General features: G+C 49.8%; 1 protein-coding gene across 3 annotated transcripts in view; it reads left to right on the top strand.

Annotated features, from left to right (window-relative positions):
- The window catches only part of EFNB1 (ephrin B1), a 370,068-nt gene extending 352,448 nt beyond the window's left edge, over window positions 1-17,620 (top strand). For all 3 annotated transcript variants that reach the window (XM_085608335.1, XM_085608336.1, XM_085608338.1), the window contains 3 exons: window positions 2,370-2,462; window positions 8,917-9,042; window positions 12,199-17,620. In XM_085608335.1, coding sequence (XP_085464461.1) covers window positions 2,370-2,462; window positions 8,917-9,042; window positions 12,199-12,590 — 611 coding nt within the window. In that variant the 3' untranslated portion in view covers window positions 12,591-17,620. The remainder of the gene's footprint in view (window positions 1-2,369; window positions 2,463-8,916; window positions 9,043-12,198) is intronic.
- Window positions 17,621-21,331: the final 3,711 nt, after the last annotated feature.

The following is a 21,331-nucleotide window of genomic DNA, read 5'->3' as shown; positions in this document are numbered from 1 at the left end:
TGCACATTAAACCTGCTCCTGCATGGATGGTGTTGCACATTAAACCTGCTCCTGCATGGAGGGTGTTGCACATTAAACCTGCTCCTACATGATTGGTATTGCACATTAAACCTGCTCCTGCATGGATGGTGTTGCACATTAAACTTGCTCCTGCATGGATGGTGTTGCACATTAAACTTGCTCCTGCATGGACGGTGTTGCACATTAAACGTGCTCCTGCATGGACGGTGTTGCACATTAAACATGCTCCTGCATGGACGGTGTTGCACATTAAACCTGCTCCTGCATGGACGGTGTTGCACATTGAACCTGCTCCTGCATGGACGGTGTTGCACATTGAACCTGCTCCTGCATGGACGGTGTTGCACATTGAACCTGCTCCTGCATGGACGGTGTTGCACATTAAACCTGCTCCTGCATGGACGCTGTTGCACATTAAACCTGCTCCTGCATGGACGCTGTTGCACATTAAGCCTGCTCCTGCATGGACGGTGTTGCACATTAAACCTGCTCCTGCATGGACGGTGTTGCACATTAAACCTGCTCCTGCATGGACGGTGTTGCACATTAAACCTGCTCCTGCATGGACGGTGTTACACATTAAGCTTGCTCCTGCATGGACGCTGTTGCACATTAAACCTGCTCCTGCATGGATGCTGTTGCACATTAAACCTGCTCCTGCATGGATGCTGTTGCACATTAAACCTGCTCCTGCATGGATGCTGTTGCAATCTCATCCCGTACTTAACTCTGCTGCAAATTTGAGCACAACATACGCTCCACGCCTAAAAAGGCAGCGCTTAGCTACTCCTTCGGGACGTTTCCATCTCTGGCCGATTTACCAACCTGGAAATATAGCGGACAAATCTCATGTAGTGTGTGGGGCGGCAAAGAAGGGTTTTATACATTTAATCTAGATTTGCTCAATTTGAAAATCAAATTGGATTTTATTGTTAAAAAAACCTTTCAATATTAGGGGTATTTGAACTTGTAGAGCAGCTGTAATAAAGTGCCTTTATCCAGTGGACCCTCCGCTCAACTGTAAAATGACGTAACTCTTGCTTTTCTACGAGAAATGAACTAGATCCGAACACTTGTCCGGCTCAGTCTATGCTCTTAAGAGCACTGTAGAACTTTAACCCAAACTCTGAAATATCTGCTTTTGACCAACGTACTCTAATGCAGCCTTTATGGTTTTAACTAACTTAAAGAATAAGATATAGGACTCCAGCAGGCTCCAAAGTCACCCCCAGGGCGGCTCGGAGCACGAAGCGAGCCACAGGTTTGCGTAGGCGTCTTCGTAGCGTTTTGTGGGTGACTAGTTCTGAGTTTTATGGGGGCTCTAACCATGGCTTAGTTTCTGTCCTGATATTTTTATCCTCGGACACGCGTTGGCTTAATAGACCACTGTTGACTAAACCCACTGGCGTTAGCACCTTGGGTGCTTTTTAGGGGGCCATTTTCAGGGAGATAAAGCGCTCTCTGCTGGTCCTTCCCTCATGGGCAGGTAGGCGCTTCAAGCCTCTCTGTGGGGTGTGCTGTAGTTTGGTGCAACTCAGCCAGGTTACAGGTGTGTACCTTAAAAAGATTTCGGGTTCAGGCCCTGAGCCGATTGTCTTTTAGACCGGGCTAACCTGAGCACCCCACAGGAGTGTGGGTCAAAGTTTGTCTTTTACAACTTCAGCGAATAACCTTTTGTTTGCGAGGGTTAATCAAAACGTTATTTATGTTTGTTTGGTTTTTGTGACGTGGTGGTTGGCATGTTTTAGTGGAGTCTGGGACTTGCACCCCATGGGCGGAGGCAGACACGTTCTCAGTCATAACTATTCCGAAAATTGTAAATAAAGTGAAACATTTTTTATTTCTCCTCACTCTTCCCCCATAACGAGAAGTAGTGGAAATTTAAGTCCTACTCAAATCCTAGACAACGTTTAAGAACTGATTTTTTTTTTTACTCCATGGCTGGACTTAAATAAACATGTAGATCTATCAAAAATAGGAAAGTAACGTTTTTCATTTTTTTTTCTGGCAATATTATGACTGTTTTATAGTGATATTTTGGTGAAGAAAGGAATGTCTTCCTCTTTTAACCAAGATTGACGAGACTATCAAATTGTTTTAAATAAATAAATTATCCTGGAATGGAAGCTCAGTAGCTATTGTTGCTTCGCTACTCTGGCGATGTCTAAATCATTGGAGCACGTGAGCTATGTACCGCAAGTTACGTGTGGCTGACAGTGCTGATGACACGTTGCAGTGTGGTTGGGCTTATCGTAGGCTCCGCCTTTGTACCTTTTTTCTCTCGCGCCAGCGATGCTATATTTTTCTATACAATAACCTATGCTTTTTGTGTTTTGCTTCTTTTGCAGCAACGTCCAATGGCACCTTCGAAGGACTCGAGAACCGAGAAGGGGGCGTCTGCCAGTCGCGGTCTATGAAGATCGTAATGAAAGTTGGTCAAGGTACATTTTTAAAGACCTTTTGCAATAAATGTTTAAAATAGTATTCAAGTCTCTTCAAAGCTCAAAGTATTTCGTCAAGATGCAGAAGTGTTTCACCTTGGTATATCAATGCATTGAGAAGTATTTAAAACGTTTTGGGTGCAGTCATCATCTTGACCTCCTGCACTTAACTTGTGTGATAATGAAGAAAAAGGAGGCAAAGTGAAATAAAACAATTGCCTAGGATCACACAATTTGGCAAATTGGGGAAGCCAGGGTTGATCTCAGGTTTCCTGGTTTAACATTGTGCATGCAATTCGATTTCATTCCAATTAAATAACCAAGTTACTACTTTTGTACTCTTGACCGTGGCCGGCTCTAGGGCGGTGCGACCGGTGCCATTGCACCTGATGCTGACTTCTGGGGGCGCCGCGTTTACAAGCCGACTTAAACTCTTCGTTCCACTAGGCCTTGGTAACTGTGCGCGCCAGGACACTCTTGAGTATTTGAGCGCGGTATAAATCCATTATAACAGAACATATTATAACAATTAGGTTATAGTTTTAAAAGAACCTGCTGCCTCCTCTAGGCGTTCAGCAGTTTTCATACAATAAAAATGTCTAGAAAACTCCGGTGATGAACGTTCTTCCTGGAGTGAGAGCGGAGTTTTGTTTAGTAGAAGTTGCGACTCAACCAAAAGTAGCGCAGAGGGTCCATATATATATGCCTGATGCAAAGTGCGTGTACCGTGCAGATCACAAAGTGCATATAATCTAAAGAGGTCGGTGCTTTTGTCAGAGAGATCCTTTTGTTCCTTGCAGTGTACAAGTTAAAATCCTAATATAGAACAGAGAACTAATAAAACTGTCATCAAAGCGCTGTATGCAACTGCAAGGTATATATTAGTTATGCTTCCCCCCCCACACCCCCCCCCACCCCAGCCTTTCTTTATTCTAACGTTGCAAAATAGGTTTATTTCTGTAGAATGAAAGACAAAAATTATTAAATGTAACCACCAACTAAGGTGTTATGTTTTAAATTCTGAGTCTGCGCTTCTCCAGACCCAGCACTCTTAGACTATTGTCTACCAGTAGGGATGACATGCGACTCCTACACCTTGTAGTCCTCTGTGTTATGTAACATTCCTATACACTGATTTACACACATGTTATTGATTATCTCTCTGTATGTGTGTGTTTTAAAGTGCTCTGACACCCTACACTGGTATGACTGGAACTATAAACCTAATTAAATGCATCTCAGCGAGTGAGTGTTTATGGAGACATGAGGGGCACGGTTACAGGGTGGTAGTGAAGGAATCCGTAGTGAAGATGGTCATTGGGGGGGCGCCAAACAAGCATTGTCGCACAGGGCGCCACCAGAGCTAAGGTCGGCCCTGCTCTCGACTCTCCCAAGGTAGCGATAGCAAGCAGAGGAGCGTTACTCCAAGGTGTGGTTGAGGAATTTAGCATAGCTGTGTTGTGAAAGCAGAGCCTCCTGGAGACTTCATGTAGAGGACAGTTTGCGATGATACCCTGCACTCCGTGACTCGCTGTTAACTCCATGTACACGCTTTGCTTCCCCCAGGTCCGCTCTCAACCCCTGGTAAAATGTTAGCGAGGTCTCTTGCAGCTGCAGCACGTGTTGCTTCCAGAAGGGCAGCTTGGGCAGACCGAGGTGCTCGCTTGAGGAGTTACTTGTGGTGTAGCTTCGAGCCAGACCATCAGTGCCCGCTGGAGGCATTACTTGTGGCATAACCCCTTTGACATGTCACAGGGTGCTCCCTAGAGGAGGTACTTCCTGTATAGCCACTTGGACAGACCATGAGACCCTCGAGGCATTGCTACCAGTATGGCTGCTTGGGTTAGCTTGGGGGTGCTCGTGGGGGGCATTACTTCTGGTATGGCTGGTTGGGAAGCCCACGAGTTCACCCTGGGGGCATTGCTACCAGTATGGCTGCTTGGGCTGGCTTGGGGGTGCTCGTGGGGGGCATTACTTCTGGTATGGCTGGTTGGGAAGCCCACGAGTTCACCCTGGGGCCATTGCTACCAGTATGGCTGCTTGGGCTGACCTGGTGGTGCTCGCGGGAGGCATTACTTCTGGTATGGCTGTTTGGCTGAGGCAGGGGTGCCCGTCGGGGAGTTACTTCCGGTATTGTTTCTTGGCGGTGAGTTTGGGTGCTCGCTGGAGGTGTTACTTCCGTTATGGCCGCTTTGGCAGACCTGGGGAGTGTGCTGGGGCCATTACTTCCGGTATGTCCGCTTGGGCAGCCCACGAGCTCCCCCTGGAGGACTTCCGGTATGTCCGCTTTGGCAGCCCACGAGCTCCCCCTGGAGGCCTTCCTTCCGGTATGGGCGCTTGGCAGGCGACGGTGCTGGCTGGAGACTCTCCAGCCCCCTGAGCGGCCCTGGGAGTGCCGTGGCGAGGGGTCAAGGACCTCAAGGTCCGTTTAATTATCTCCCAGGCTTTGATTTGTCTCACAACTTGTAAAGTGGTTGCCTGGCTTCCATCGACCCAGACATGAGTCAATTGATTTCTGTTTAAGCCCCATTAATGATTAGGGGCCTCGCCCGCCGTGATTGACGGGAGCTCACCCCGGAGCAGCTGGGCTGGTGCGATGCCCCCTGTGGCGTCACTGGAGACCGGCGTCTTGCTCTTCCCAGCTGCATAGCGCACTCTTTCAAGTGGGTCATCGCAGCGCTTTCAGGAGTTCCGCGGTGACCTCTATGTCCTCACCGGCGTCTGATTCGGTTTGCGGAGACCCATGGTGAGTGTAGTGAGCAGAATGGATCGAGCCGTAGTGGAAACTGCTGCTGTACAACTGTCCGAGACCCCTGTCGGACATTCTATGTGGCATTAGGGTGTGTGGGCGTGTTCTTTCGCAAAAGATTGTAACCGCAGCGGGAGCCCTCGTGCACTGGTCACTTTGCACTGGTGCATCTTTGTAAACCCTGTTCTGTGGATGTCCTCGCGGTCACTGGAGTTGTGCTTTGCTGCAGTGTTTTTTTCATAGTTGTGCAATTACAGTGATTGCCACATAATCCACCGTCCGCGCCATTACCAAAAATGTTGTTCGTAGTTTCGACATTACCTTAAAAACCTGCCACGTGTGGCGTCGCACAGTGGGAAACCCGTTGCAAAGATTAATAGTTCACCTTTCCTCAAAGTGGCAAGATCGTGAAGTACTGCCACAATTTGCCACATATTCAACCCCCCCCCTCCTCCCCCCCCCCCCCCCTCCGGGGTTTCCACTGGTGGTGCACGATGACACTGGGGACCGCTCGCGAGGCTGCCCCAGTCCTACAGCGAGGACGGCGTTGTTGGTGTTTTACAGCGCTGACACTGGGGACCCCTCGCGAGGCTGCCCCAGTCCTGCAGCGAGGACGGCGTTGTTGGTGTTTTACAGCGCTGACACTGGGGACCCCTCACGAGGCTGCCCCAGTCCTGCAGCGAGGACGGCGTTGTTTTACAGCGCTGACACTGGGGACCCCTCGCGAGGCTGCCCCAGTCCTGAAGCCAGGACGGCGTTGTTGTTTTACAGCGCTGACACTGGGGACCGCTCGCGAGGCTGCCCCAGTCCTGCAGCGAGGACGGCGTTGTTGGTGTTTTACAGCGCTGACACTGGGGACCCCTCACGAGGCTGCCCCAGTCCTGCAGCGAGGACGGCGTTGTTTTACAGCGCTGACACTGGGGACCCCTCGCGAGGCTGCCCCAGTCCTGAAGCCAGGACGGCGTTGTTGTTTTACAGCGCTGACACTGGGGACCGCTCGCGAGGCTGCCCCAGTCCTGAAGCCAGGACGGCGTTGTTGTTTTACAGCGCTGACACTGGGGACCGCTCGCGAGGCTGCCCCAGTCCTGCAGCGAGGACGGCGTTGTTGGTGTTTTACAGCGCTGACACTGGGGACCCCTCGCAAGGCTGCCCCAGTCCTGAAGCGAGGACGGCGTTGTTGTTTTACAGCGCTGACACTGGGGACCCCTCGCGAGGGGCTGCCCCAGTCCTGCAGCGAGGACGGCGTTGTTGTTTTACAGCGCTGACACTGGGGACCCCTCGCGAGGCTGCCCCAGTCCTGCAGCGAGGACGGCGTTGTTAGTGTTTTACAGCGCTCTCATTTAGTCCTCGACCTAAACTCGAGGCTTCAGGCCGCTTCAGGTCTCCGATGCAGGTTGAGTGGGTCGGCCAAGAACATAGCTTCGGCCCACGGTAATTGACCGTTTCGGCTGTTTTTCCATTATGGATTTCAACATTGCAGTCTCTTGGCGCTATAAGCAGGCACTGTGTAGGAGGTGGCACGATCTTTTACTAAAGGGAATCGCAGTACAGCTTTCTATATATGGGAAAATGCACTCTTGTGCACAAGTGATACAGCAGGGCGGCAGCAGTGCACGATTCCCTCACACAACGAGCGAAGGAAAAGCAGCAGAACCACCTTCACTCACGTGTACGAAGCTATAGTGCAGCGACAGTGCAAGAGTTGCTTATATGTGCACATAAATAACAGACCAGCAGCAGCAGTACTGCAAGCTTCACTGGTGCACCGTCAGGATGAGGAAGGGAAGTAGCTGAACTGCCTTCATTCACGTGTACAAAGCTATAGTGCAGCGACAGTGCAAGGGTTGCTTAGTTGTGCACATAAATAACAGACCAGCAGCAGTAGTGCAAGCTTCACTGATGCACCGTCAGGATGAGGAAGGGCAGTAGCTGAACTGCACTCACTCACGTGTACGAAGCTATAGTGCAGCGACGGTGCAAGAGTTGCTTAGATGTGCACTTAAATAACAGACCAGCAGCAGTAGTGCAAGCTTCACTGATGCACCGTCAGGATGAGGAAGGGCAGTAGCTGAACTGCCCTCACTCGCGTGTATGAATCTATAGTGCAGCGACGGTGCAAGAGTTGCTTAGATGTGCACTTAAATAACAGACCAGCAGCAGTAGTGCAAGCTTCACTGATGCACCGTCAGGATGAGCAGGGCAGCAGCAGTGTAAGCGTTGCTCAGGTTCAATACATATGCACATAGTAGGTAAACCAATGATGCAGCAGTGTAAGGTTACATCACATATGCATAGAAGATACAGTGGGGTAGAAGCAGTGCAAGTTTAGCTTGAATATGTACAGCAGGATAGCAGCCTTAGCTTAGCTTTAAGTTCCATATGCAGGTACAGCGGGGTAGCAACCATGGAAGCTTAGCCTGTATATGCGCATAGCAGGTACAGCGGGGTAGCAACAGTGCAAGCTTGGCCTGTATGTGCGCATAGCAGGGTAGCAAACGTGCAAGCTTGGCCTGTATATGCGCATAGCAGGTACAGCGGGGTAGCAACAGTGCAAGCTTGGCCTGTATGTGCGCATAGCAGGTACAGCAGGGTAGCAACCGTGCAAGCTTGGCCTGTATATGCGCATAGCGGGTACAGCAGGGTAGCAACAGTGCAAGCTTGGCCTGTATGTGCGCATAGCAGGTACAGCGGGGTAGCAACAGTGCAAGCTTGGCCTGTATATGCGCATAGCGGGTACAGCGTGGTAGCAACAGTGCAAGCTTGGCCTGTATGTGCGCATAGCAGGTACAGCAGGGTAGCAACCGTGCAAGCTTGGCCTGTATATGCGCATAGCAGGTACAGCGGGGTAGCAACAGTGCAAGCTTGGCCTGTATATGCGCATAGCGGGTACAGCGTGGTAGCAACAGTGCAAGCTTGGCCTGTATATGCGCATAGCAGGTACAGCAGGGTAGCAACCGTGCAAGCTTGGCCTGTATGTGCGCATAGCAGGTACAGCAGGGTAGCAACAGTGCAAGCTTGGCCTGTATGTGCGCATAGCAGGTACAGCAGGGTAGCAACCGTGCAAGCTTGGCCTGTATATGCGCATAGCAGGTACAGCGGGGTAGCAACAGTGCAAGCTTGGCCTGTATATGCGCATAGCGGGTACAGCGTGGTAGCAACAGTGCAAGCTTGGCCTGTATATGCGCATAGCAGGTACAGCAGGGTAGCAACCATGCAAGCTTGGCCTGTTTATGCGCATAGCAGGTACAGCAGGGTAGCAACCATGCAAGCTTAGCCTGTTTATGCGCATAGCAGGTACAGCAGGGTAGCAACCATGCAAGCTTAGCCTGTATATGCACATAGCAGGTACAGCGGGGTAGCAACCGTTCAAGCGTAGCCTGTATATGCACATAGTAGGTACAGCGGGGTTGCAGCAGTGCAAGCTGTGCTGTCTGCCACAGAACTCCAAGCATAACTTGTCGATGAAGCCAAAGAAGGCCCAAACTTGTCTGAGGTTGATTTTGTTCCTTCCCTCCTCCATTCTTCTCCAGTGGGGACTGGTGCATGGTGGGTGCAGCCTGCCCCAAGTTCAGTGAAGGACTTCAGGCCATTAGTTGAGCCACTGACGTGAACTAAACTTCTCTTCTGTCCCCATACACAATGATGCTTCCTTCCTTTCACTGCACTAATACCCTGTCCTCAATCTCTTGTTTGTGTCTTCCACAGATCCAAGCACGTATATCCCAGAGCAGACGACGACCCTTCGGCCACTCAAGGCGGTGGACATCCCAGGGAGGATCACTACAGTGAGCCCCAGGAATCGGGGCCCAGTGGAGGACTCTGGAAAATCTGGTACGTTGAAAAGCTCTCGCTCGCCTGTTCTGCTGTGTGCATCCTTGGCTGTCTGAAGAGGGCCATGTGCGTCCTTGTACATCTCAAGTCCGCCATGTGCGCCCTTGTACATCTCAAGTCCGCCATGTGCATCCTTGCACATCTCAAGTCCGCCATGTGCGTCCTTGCACGAATGCTCAACGAGGGCGAAACTTTCACCTTTGCACGGCTCGAGAGCGGCACATGGACTACCTTGCACACCTCAAGAGTGGCATTTAAAATAAAATACAATGGCATTTATAGAGTGCACGGCTACTCCAGAGAGCGTCCCTGTGCTGACAGCAGGACCGCCCTAGAAAACAGATTGGCGTACTAGACAACCGACCTAAACATTGAACAGGTGGGTCTTCAAGCCTTTCCTAAAGATCCTTTCCGGGGGAGCAAAACTGGGGATGGAGGGAAGCGAATTCCAGAGTTTTCCCATCAAAGGTAAAGGATCTCCCATCGCGCATAGCCCTGTAGACTCTGGGGATTCGCAGGAACCTCTGGTGAGGAGACCTGAGGTATCTACTCCTTAGATAGGCCTAGAGTCCGCATTTCATTATACTGAGATCACTTGTTATCCAAAGCTCTACAGGCGACGATTAGAGCATGTGTCCCTCGCACGCCTCGGGTGTGGCATGTGCGCCCTCGCACGCCTCGGGTGTGGCATGTGCGCCCTCGCACGCCTCGGGTGTGGCATGTGCGCCCTCGCACGCCTCGGGTGTGGCGTGGGTGCCCTCGCACGCCTCTGGTGTGGCATGGGTGCCCTCGCACGCCTCTGGTGTGGCGTGGGTGCCCTCGCATGCCTCTGGTGTGGCATGGGTGCCCTCGCATGCCTCTGGTGTGGCATGGGTGCCCTCGCACGCCTCTGGTGTGGGTGCCCTCGCACGCCTCTGGTGTGGCATGGGTGCCCTCGCACGCCTCTGGTGTGGCATGGGTGCCCTCGCACGCCTCTGGTGTGGCATGGGTGCCCTCGCACGCCTCTGGTGTGGCATGGGTGCCCTCGCACGCCTCGGGTGTGGCATGGGTGCCCTCGCACGCCTCGGGTGTGGCATGGGTGCCCTCGCACGCCTCGGGTGTGGCATGGGTGCCCTCGCACGCCTCGGGTGTGGCATGGGTGCCCTCGCACGCCTCGGGTGTGGCATGGGTGCCCTTGCACGCCTCGGGTGTGGCATGGGTGCCCTTGCACGCCTCGGGTGTGGCATGGGTGCCCTTGCACGCCTCGGGTGTGGCATGGGTGCCCTTGCACGCCTCTGGTGTGGCATGGGCGCCCTGGCACGCCTCTGGTGTGGCATGGGCGCCCTGGCACGCCTCTGGTGTGGCATGGGCGCCCTTGTGCACATTGAGTGCGTATGTAGGGAGCGGAGGATGCAGACTGGGGTTCCTTGCCAGAGCTGTGCACTGGTATATTTTCCGTAGTCCATAATTTGGGGCATCTAAAACACCAAGTTCCTTATTGCTTCGGTCCTACGGTAGCAATAGAGGTGCAGTGTCCGTATTCAGCCAATGGTGCATGTCAGGACTGAGCTGTGCTCATGGAAAGGACTACTACCTGTGTCCATGGCTTGGGTGTGAGCAGGGGTCTGCATCACCCTCGAGTTCACCTCTCATGACCCTCCGCATCCATTGGTCCTGCTGGATGTCCCCGCCCGCCCCTACGCACGCACGCACGCCCGCCCACTCTTTGTCCCCGGGAGCCCGCGCTTATTTTTAGCCTGCAGGTACATTCTAATGACACTACTTAGCTGGTAATCCGGGAGCTTTACCGGGGGAGGCCGGGTCCCTGGAAAGTTAAATTCTGAGCCTTTAAAGACCCCAGGAATGCCATTCTGCCGCTGTGTTGGGGAGGAGGCGCATTCGCGCCTTGAAGGTCTTCCCTGCACCTGGTGCGCTGCTGAAGCTTGAGTCTTAGGTCAGGAAGACTTCACTGATGGAGGGGGCGGGGCAGTCTGTAACTGCGCCCTCCTGCCTCTCCCCACCGCATCCTTGCCCCCCCCCTGCCCACTGGAGCACTGTAGAACCACCCCAACTGAACTGCCCCCCTCACTCCCTCAGCTAAGGGGCTCTTCCCATCCCCCATGTTCGGTGTGGTGCTCTGTGCTCCCCCTGCCGGAGGCGCTGTAAAGTGACCCCATGTTGTCCATGGGCACCCAGGCTCACACTTTGCTGCATTGTACCGAGCACGGGTCCGCCTGATCCCTCTAGACACCTAGGAATGTGGCAACAGCGACAGCCAGCAGGAGGCGCTACCCTCGCAAGCAGAATCAATTGGATACCCTGCGGTCCTATTCACTTTTTGTATTAAAAATAAACTTCGTAACACAGTGGATTCGATTCAGATTTAAATACGGTGCCTGAATGAATGCCTTGACATCTAGGCGCTACGAGGGGCAAGGACAGCATGAGGCTATTGATGGAGAGCTGTAATGACGTCGCTCACTTCTAAAGTCGCCATGTTACCCAGAGGTTCTGCTAACCATCTGTTAGTGGGTTTATATTGCTTTCCGAGATGCACGTTTTTTGGGCGATGAGATGAAAAGTCGACCTCTTGACCCCAAAGTTTTTTTTTCTCCTCTCCTTTCTCGAAAAGGGTGTCCTCTTTCCTGTGCATTAGATCATACACCTCTACATTTCTAACACTACTAGCCTGAAACAATTCCCACTAAGTGCTGACTGGTGCCGTTGGTTCCTTCTAGCATTAATACTGCTGCTTCTACGCCTAGTAGTAGTAGTTTAGTCTTACTGCAGCAAGCAGTGCTCCTACAGGCCCTCCTACCATTGCTAAGCCAGTAGTGTTGCGCGGTTTATGAAAACTGGAGTAAAGCCACAAACTCTTTCCCAGCCGCCCGCATGCAATGCCTGGAGCCAGCTTCCTCTTCCACAGGCAGTAGCCTTGTCCGATGGCCCGTACAGAGGTCCCTGGACCGGGTCGCGTTGTTGGTGCATGAAAGCCCAGGTTCAAATGCATTCTTGGTGCCATGTCTGGATTCCCGCTTACGATTGTTGCACAAGCCTGGTATAACATGGCATTGCACACAGCTTCACATGGTCAGCCAGGATGCGTGATGTGAGTTTCTAATGTTGGTTGAGGTAGAAAGAATGACATTGACAGTGTTTTTATTTTTTTCTTTCCAGATACTGTCAACCAAGAAGAAAAGAACACTCCATCTGCGGGTGACGGCTTCTTCAGTTCCAAGGTGGCTGTGTTTGCGGCCATTGGGGCCGGCTGCATCATCTTCCTCCTCATCATCATATTCCTCATCGTCCTTCTGCTGAAGATTCGCAAGCGGCACCGGAAGCACACCCAGCAGCGGGCGACGGCGCTCTCGCTCAGCACGCTAGCCAGCCCAAAGTGCAGCGGTGGCAATGCCGGCTCAGAACCTAGCGACATCATCATCCCGCTACGGACTAGTGAAAACAACTACTGCCCGCACTACGAGAAAGTGAGCGGCGACTACGGGCATCCAGTCTACATTGTACAAGAAATGCCACCACAGAGCCCGGCCAACATCTACTACAAGGTCTGAGGGCGCCTCCCCCCTTTCTGCCCAATTTCTGCACACCCTCCCGCCTCGTAGTGGTGGTAGGGAGGGTCAAGTGCAACATGCAAGCGGCTGGGATATTGGTGGGCCCTGGAAAGGAGAGCCGCTGGCCCCTACTTTAACCTTCCTCTGCAGCACGCCCTACGGGGAAGCAGGGGAACAAGGAGGCTGTGAGGGCAACAGACTGCTGCGGACTGCAGTGAGGCAACCACTCCCGCTTTCTCTACTCCTTTTATACTTAGGTTTTTAGTTCTGGAGGTGTAGCCTCATTAATCCGGCACTGGTGGCCACCCATGCCTCACCACTTCTCCAGCCATTGGCCTACTACTGCTGGGACTAGAGCGCTGGCAGACTGTACCAGGCTCGAGAAACCGTAGACCTGGGCAGAACACCTGCTTGAGGCTCACCGACAGTGGTCGAAGCCAGGGATTCAAGAAGACTGAAGAGACTTCCTAGAAAACCAGTGCCGCAAAATCCTCTGCTGTCCGCCGGTACATCCTGTGGAAACGCGGTAAAGGATTGGACAAACGAGGGGCAAAGTCTTCGATCGGAGGCAGCACCCCATGCCCAGGCCAATGAGCCAATCACAGACGACCCACCTTATTTTCTCATTTGATTGAACTTCCTTTTGCGTTCTTCTGAGCTTTGCCGTGGGCTAAATAGTAACCGACCCCCTTCGTGGATTGCCAAATCCTCTAAGACTTGGGGGCGGGAGGGTTCCACCAGGGAGCTCGTCTCTCATATTCGGGGCATCTGCTTGATTGGTGGCATAATGGGGCTGTTGGGCACCAGGTACCATGGCCTTTGTCAGCAGCGTCGGTGCCCAGCTTGCAAGGGCATCTGGATTACCATCTGCAGTAGCTGGACCGTGGCAGCCTTCTCTAGAGCATAACCGGGCCTGGGGCCAAAGAGCTTGGAACTAACATGGAACGTTGTCTGTGAAGCGTAGGGATCTGAGTATTTCAAGCACTAAAGATGAGACAAGTCTCTGGCTATCAATGTTTGAAAGTCGTGGGGCTGCTTATTGAACCTTTAACCTTCTCCCGCCACAAACCTTACCTGTTTTTAATCTGGGTACATTAACAGTCTGCTGCTGTTCTTCCACTTTCAGATGCAAGTAGGGCCCAGGCCTTTAAGGGAAACTTTTTTTACACTACATCAGAGTTGTGCTGTTTCCTGCCCAGGGTAGGGTTCTCCTCTTCCTCCCCTACAGTCTGTCAGAAAGGGGGTGGAGGGTTGTTCCGCTCCCTTAGGGTGGGCCCCAGGCACCCTCTTGTGCACAGGTAATGTTCTACTGTGCGCTTTTTTGCACAACAAGCCTCCTCCTCTCCTCCAGGCTTCACAGCTAGCACCTCATCACCTCCACGCCTCCTACTACCTGAGCACCCACCTTAGATCATCCTTCTCTTGCCTTTGATTCCATCAAAGTTGTCGGAAGCTGACCGTGTTACATGTGCAGTGACATTTCTCCACTCTGGAGAACATTTGTGTTTCTTCTCCTGCAAACATCTCAACATGGGTTCTTCTCCCCCAAATATCCCCAGAGACTGTCCCTCGAAAGCCAATACCAATGTCCACTATACAAGAAGAGACCTGCACATATGCGGCTCTCGGGGGTTGTATTGTGAAGCAGGTGTTGCTGCCTCTGGTGTATCACTAGAGCTTACAGCGTCACTGATGCACACTGCGCTGAGGCACCCAGGCGACAGTCCAAGAAGAGTGGGAGCAGCTCAGGGTTGGCACAATGGGTCCATAAATATCCACACAGGTGTAGTTATTAGATGGAGGAACCAGACCATTGTTCAAAACAATGAAGAACCTCTTTTTTTCTTTGAATGGTAGACAGATGTCAGACAATCTGGTTTTCAGGTAGCGATGTCTAGTGGTCTTCAGTTAGAACCAGTAGGAGTGTTGCCTTTCTAATCGAGTGCTGCAGGAACCCAAACGTTAGAACTGTTGTTTTCCATCAGTGAGGTGCTAGGGCACTGCAACATGATGGGCCCACATTTGTGAGGGCGGGCACGGACTGGTGCTTCGGATGACCGTCCGTACCCATGGGTGTTTGCAAATGGCCTCTGTTTCCACAGCAGGGAAAAGATGGAATAATGAGTGACTTTATGCACAACTGATAGACATCAAATGTAGCTGTTACCCCCAATCAAAAAATAGATGCTCCCCGCCGTCTGAAGACGTTTGGTCAGTCGATGAGCCCTTCCAGTACGGATCTGCAGCTGATACAGGAATACAGCCACCTTATTGGTCCATGGCTCATGTTGTATCGAACAATTTCTAATGAAGGCTGTTCCCCCCCAAGTTAACTTCCTCTGTCTAGTTTACCGCCATTAAATTCGAGAATTTTTTTTTTTCTTTGCATTTCCATTATGGGTGCGCAGGTAATGTAAGCTTCTGTAAATATAGACCAGTGAAATCTAACTTAATATACCTTCAATTCTCATTCTAAAATATTGAAGCAAAGCAAACAACTTTGCTCTCCCTACCCACTGACCCTCCTTTTAATTTTACATTTGTGTGCTTTGTAAATATCTAGAAATTTTTTTAATATTGTAAAAAGCTATTTTGTATGGACGCCAAATTATTTTCTGGTGCATTTTTTCTTAGAAAAGACTCTAAAAGAGAAAAATCTGTACATCTCTCGATCTGTTTACACACCTGCATGAGAGTGCGTCATTCCGCTTGTTTTATTTTCCACTGACCTGCCTAATTTAGTTCTGTCATTGGCCCTTGCGTAGCCCCGCCCAAGTGCCTTCTGCTTATTGGCAATCGTGGTGTTTGATGCTGCCTTAAATGGGAAGGGCACTTATTCTGGCTCTCCCCTCACTATCCATTTATTGGAATGTGTTCAAGCTCACCAGATTAAGACAAACAAAAAAAAGTTGCATCACTAATAAATGTGGGTCATCGGATTCTGGGCATTTCAATGCCCTGTAGCTACCCGGATATTTGAAAATTGTTTGATAACTCCTATACCGTTTCATTAGACGAGCATACCCCATACATTAAATCTAGATCTGTTCCCCGCCTCTCGTAAGTAAAAATACCATGAGTCATGGTCTGTGCTTAAAATCAACATTTCCACGAAACGTTGCACATTAAAAGTGTGTGTGCGTGTAGATATGTGTATGTATGTATATATATATATATATATATATATATATATATATATATATATATATTCTATCCCTGCACACTGCTGCTGTAAGGAGAAGCTAAGCATGTGTCCACCCCCTCCTTTGAGGCAGCACAAGGCCGGCATTGCATAGGATGCATTGCTTCAAGCTCCTTGCCATTTTACAATGGTCTCTGCATCTAATCATCATACAAGTTAGGTGTGGGCTCAGTCATATCTTTGTAAAAGGTGTTAATACACTCTGCTAATTTCCTGCAGTAATAGTTTCCTCTCCTTTTCGCCTCCCATTCAGACATACCTCAAACATAACACTAATCCTACCAGAGAAGTTCTCCTGGCTGTGGTGTTGCACAGAAATGCTCATGGGACAAACTTATGCTACATATTTCATGTTTTCATCCGTAGCTCTACCACGTCTCGTAATTATCCATTAACTAATTTACTCTGTTAATCACCTATTGGTTGCAAAGATGCCTGCAGCTGACTTGGTTAGCTAGGCCTGTGCTCTGAGAAATGGTGTTGACCCCTACCGTGTCCTTGGTGAATAGATGGACCATCCTCATACATTTTGACTTAAATAGCAATAATCACCGGCGGGCTATGCCTTAACCGTAGTTTATGCCCTGGCTGGGTCACCATCACACATGACCTTTTCCATGCTGTATAAACGCATCATGTTTAATTCTAAAGTACTTTAATTGTCCAGAGATATTTTGGGCCACCAAAGAAGCCCTCCACTCTTGAGGCATCGGACTCTTCTGATCTCTCCATCAGACTACCAAACATCTTCAAGAGTGTCAGTGGAGAGACAGGCTTAGTTTTCTGCCCCCACGAGGAAGCTGCACACTACATCCAAGTTTCCAGTATTTGTTTCTGGTAGTGTGCAAAAGGAAGAAGCATTTTGCTGCGGTGTGGGGACATTTTATGGTCTCTTTTAAAGACCAGGCTATCTCAACTACATAGGAAGGTGGCTGTGCTCCATAGGAGCCAACACGTGTATATTGAAACACTAATGATGCCACAGCCTCTTTGCCTGGAAAGAAGCATATGCTTTCAACTTCTTCAGTTTGTCACAGTCCAGTTGGGTGGTGGGTTGTATTCACAGCACTGTTGCAAGCAAGTCTGCTAAATGGGAGTACAAGTCACAGGGAAAGAGCCCTGCCCCTTCTTCACTATCCCCACCTCCTATACGCCCCCACACACACACACACACATTGCCTATCACTGCTAGGGCTAGTGCTCTTCAAACTACCTTCTAACACCTCTGTGACACCCACAATACTGCACTTAACCCAGCATGCCTGATCCTCCATTGCCTTTCAAATCTACCCACTTTTCCCAGGATATTTCCTGCACTGCACTTGTTCCAGAGCATCTATGGGCACTTCAAAATGTTATTTCATTGTGTACATTTCAGCTAATTAGACACTGCACCCCCTTATCTCTGCACATGCGCAGCCCATGCGGGCTTTCCTAGACTTGCACAAATCAGGAATGGTGCACTTGACTCACTAAAACATTGACACTTCCTCGCTACCCTTAACTGGCTGTTTATCTGGTTTGGAGCCCCCTCCGCCTGAACCCTCAACAGGGCTGTTCATCTGTCACCTTGGTCCAAAGTTCTCAGTATTTTATAGCACATAATCACATTTCAAGAACGCAGAGGCGAAGGGTCACTTTTGTTTTATTTTACATTGTTTCACATGATATTTCAATGGCTGACCTGTTTTATTTGTACTGTTAAGCTGCAACTTGTCCCCCAACATCATATCACAAGTACTCCAGCCAGTGGAGTTGGATTGTAATTCCACTGGCCCATGTTGGAAACCTGTTATATTGTTAAATAAAGAGTTTTTTCCTATGGAAATCAGACTGTCTTGCTTTCATAGTTCTTCACCTCACGTGCCTTCTATCCCTGGTTTCACCCTCACTACACTTTGTGTAACAGGCTAAATGTTTGTACTTTCACAGACACAGGATGCAGTTTATTTCATTTAGTTAATGAAAAGCAATTTTGCAGAAGTGCTACACATATTGAAGAAGTGGTAGCAAATAGTGTGGACGCTACAGTTCATTGTGTGGCTACTTGTAGGAAATATCAGAGAATTGGAGTAAATGACTAGAAGGTAAAAGTCCTCAAGGGTGCACCGAAAAATTAACATTGGAAGAAACTGGCTGATTGAAAAAGAACTTAATGACTTTTGAAGAATTGAGAGAAGCTGAACAGTGCAGGGAATGCAGTTTTATGGGGGGGAAGGGGCAGCATAAGAAACTGAGCAAGATGGGGCAGGGTGACGGACAAAGAAGGATAAAATGAGGTGATTGGCTTCCATTGTGTGTGCTTTTACCCTATTCCTTTGACATGTTCACGCATTCGCACGAGTTCCTGCCTCGAAGTATATACCTCACTGTTTAGGTGCTTGAGATTTGTTAACAATGGCTTCGCTTGTGCACAGCTCTCTGGAGCAGCGGGTTCAAGTGTGTGTTTACTGTTTGTTCCAGTCGTAAGAGTCTTGGGCTGCAGCATGCTGAATTCATGCATCTGCTGGAAAGCATGAGTGAGCTGGTAAAAGAACCTGGTTTATTTTTAATACCACATAACGGAGATGTTTAAATAAAAGATGCACTAAATGATTCAGAGGAATGGTGATGGATCTTCCTCGGGTCACAAATGTGGGCAACAGCGGAAGCAAGGGTTAGAAACATGAGCTGCTGCCTTCAAATCCACAATATTTCCAAACATCTTTCCTGGTGCAAGATGAAGAGACTTAAGCTAACTAAGAGTTGGCTTTCTAACTCACTTGTCTGGGTCTTAGCTGATAGTTTATTTATTTGTAGGTTTTGTAATGCGCTTGAATCACCCCCGAAGGGGTATCTCAGCGCAAAGGACACGGCAGGCTAGGCTGAAAGACTAATCGCTAGAAAATAGAGGTTTTAAGACGCTTTCTAAAGCAAAGGTAATCGGGGCATTGTCGAAGTTGTATGGGAAGCTTATTCCAATAAGACTGGGCAAGGTGAGAAAAAGCTTTCCCTCCTAACCTTGATATTTGGTGCCAGAGCGGAGGGTTCTAATAAGGGAGTATCTGGTGAGTTTTTCGGCAAGGTAAGAGGGGCCTTTATTATAAAGAGTCTTATACACTGTGCAACAGATCTTGAAACGCACCTGCTGGTGAACTGGAAGCCAGTGGAGTTGGCGGAGAAGTGGAAGGGATGGAGTCCTGGGGGGGGGAGAGGGCGTTCAAAACAAGGTGCGCAGCGGTATTTTGTACCACCTGCAAGCGCTGCAGAGACGACTCATTCGCCGAGATCAATAGAGCATTACAATAATCGAGGCGACTCAGAACCATCGCCTGCATAAGAGTTCTATGTGACGAGTCAGGAAGCAGTGGAAAGACTCTCCGTAGTAATCCCAATACATGGAAGCAAGAGCCGACTGTAGCAGTCGCGTGCTCCTTTAAGGTCATAGCCTGATCAAGACGGATGCTACATTTTTTACACAAGTCTTAGGTGGGCGGGGGGGGGGGGAGCACCGACATCTTCTTGCCACCACTCGGATGTCCACCCCATCTGTGTATCACCAAAGAGCATAAGCTCCGTCTTACCGGTATTGAACTGGAGGAAGTTGTCCTTCATCCAGATGGATATTGCGTTCATCCCTGAAGAAAAGGTGTCTCGAATTTAGGGGGTGAATTTATTAAGAGAACAGCAGTTGTGTGTCATCAGCATAGGATATGGGGACAAAGCCCGATATCCTCAGGAGATTAGCCAGGGGAGCCACATAGATGTTGAATGTGGGGCTCAAACATGAGCCCTGGGGGACTCCCCTCTTTATCTTCCTAGCCTGTGAACAGTAAGGGCCAAGATTGATGGTCTGAGATCTAGAGGAAAGAAAGCTGGACATCCACTGCAACGCTACACCTCTCAGTCCTATCTCCTCCAGTCTCCCCAGCAAGATCCGGTGCGAGACCGTATCAAATGCGGCGGTGAGGTCCAACAGCACCAGAATCGTGGAGTGGCCGCTATCTAGGGTCATTCTGATGTTATCCGTGTCTGCTAGAAGGGTGGCCTCCGTGCTGTAATTGGGTCTAAACCCAGATTGTGAAGGATCCAGACCACCCGTGGATTCCACGTAGTCGGACAGCTGCTTATTAATATGTTTCTCCACTACCTTGCTCAGGAGCGGGGGGAGAAAGATGGGGCGAAGATTCGAGAGATCTTCCATGGGGGGCCTTAGTATTTTTTCGAATCGGAATAATCTCATCCGCCTTCCATCCAGGTGGGAGCCAACCATCCTTCAAAGAGATTAAGAAGCGGAGTGATATATGGAGCCAAATGAGTGGATAATGAAGCAGCAGTTTTAGCCGGAATGATGTCATGGGGGGGATCCATATTCAGCCGATCCTAAAGCCGCTTCTACTGCTTCAAGAGTTATCGGAGAAAATTATCTAGCAGCTGCCTGCTACTGGGCACACTTGAGAAGAGGGCTGGGGAGGCAGTTGTGCACCCTGATGAGATAAATTTATCAGAAATCAAGTCTATCTTCTGAGTGAAAAACTTGTCAATGTCATTGCATAAAGCTTGGGACGGATCCTCTACCGAATCGCATGCCTTGGGATTGGTGAAGGTTTTCAGGATCTGAAACGAGGTTTTGGACACATTTCCTGCCTGAGCTAGCTGTGAGGCTAAAAAGGTTTCTGGGCAACTTTTATATTTTTATGGTAGAGAGTAAGAGCTAATTTGAAATTTTCCTTGTCCCTATCTTCATGATTTCTACGCCAGCGTCTCTCTACATTTTTACATCTCCCTTTTTCGGCGCGCAGCTCAGAAGAGTGCCAGGCCATCTGTGCGCGCCTGACTGAGGAGGGGAAGGATTTCAATGAGGCAAGTTGATTTAATGGCTTGTTTAACCGCGCAGTTTTACAGGGCTAACCCCTCCTCTAGCTTTGTAGGTTCAGCATCCCAGGGAGCTGAGAAGACGGTTTGAAAGGGGTCGGGAGTGATTTTATACCACTGTCTACAGACCCGCTGGGGAACATTGTGGGGACTGCCCCTCTTGCACCTTGTATGTGAAATTCAATCAGGGAATGATCGGACCAGGTTAAAGGACGAGGTGGTTCCCAACTGATTCCATGGGAGTTGGAGAAAATAATGTCCAGCGTATGTCCAGCAATATGTGAGGGGTCTTTGTTGCGTTTGACTAAGTCTAATGTCGCCAGGTCCGCTAAGAAAGATGATACTTCTTCTTTGGCAGAGCATTTATTATAGACATTAAAGTCCCCCAACAGTAGGAAATGATGGTTTGAAATAACATAGGGTGCAATAAGTTCCATAACTTGGATTGAAAAGTCCCCTATGGGACCAGGAGGACGGTAAACTAGGGCACCTATCCAACTCAGCCGAGGGTGTAAATCTAAGCGAAAGATTAAGATTTCTATATTCGCCTTACAATGTTGTTCGAGAATAGTGGCTTCAATTCCCTCCTTGTAGATAATAGCTAGCCCACCCCTACTTTGGGTGATCTGTCCTGTCTAATAATTCTATAGCCTTCTGGGAGAGCAATATGGCACATGGCTTGAGC

This window comes from Triturus cristatus, chromosome 5_2 (genome assembly GCF_964204655.1).
Source record: "Triturus cristatus chromosome 5_2, aTriCri1.1, whole genome shotgun sequence".
NCBI classification, from domain to species: Eukaryota; Metazoa; Chordata; class Amphibia; order Caudata; family Salamandridae; genus Triturus; species Triturus cristatus.
This window is presented reverse-complemented; position numbering and strand designations above follow the sequence as displayed.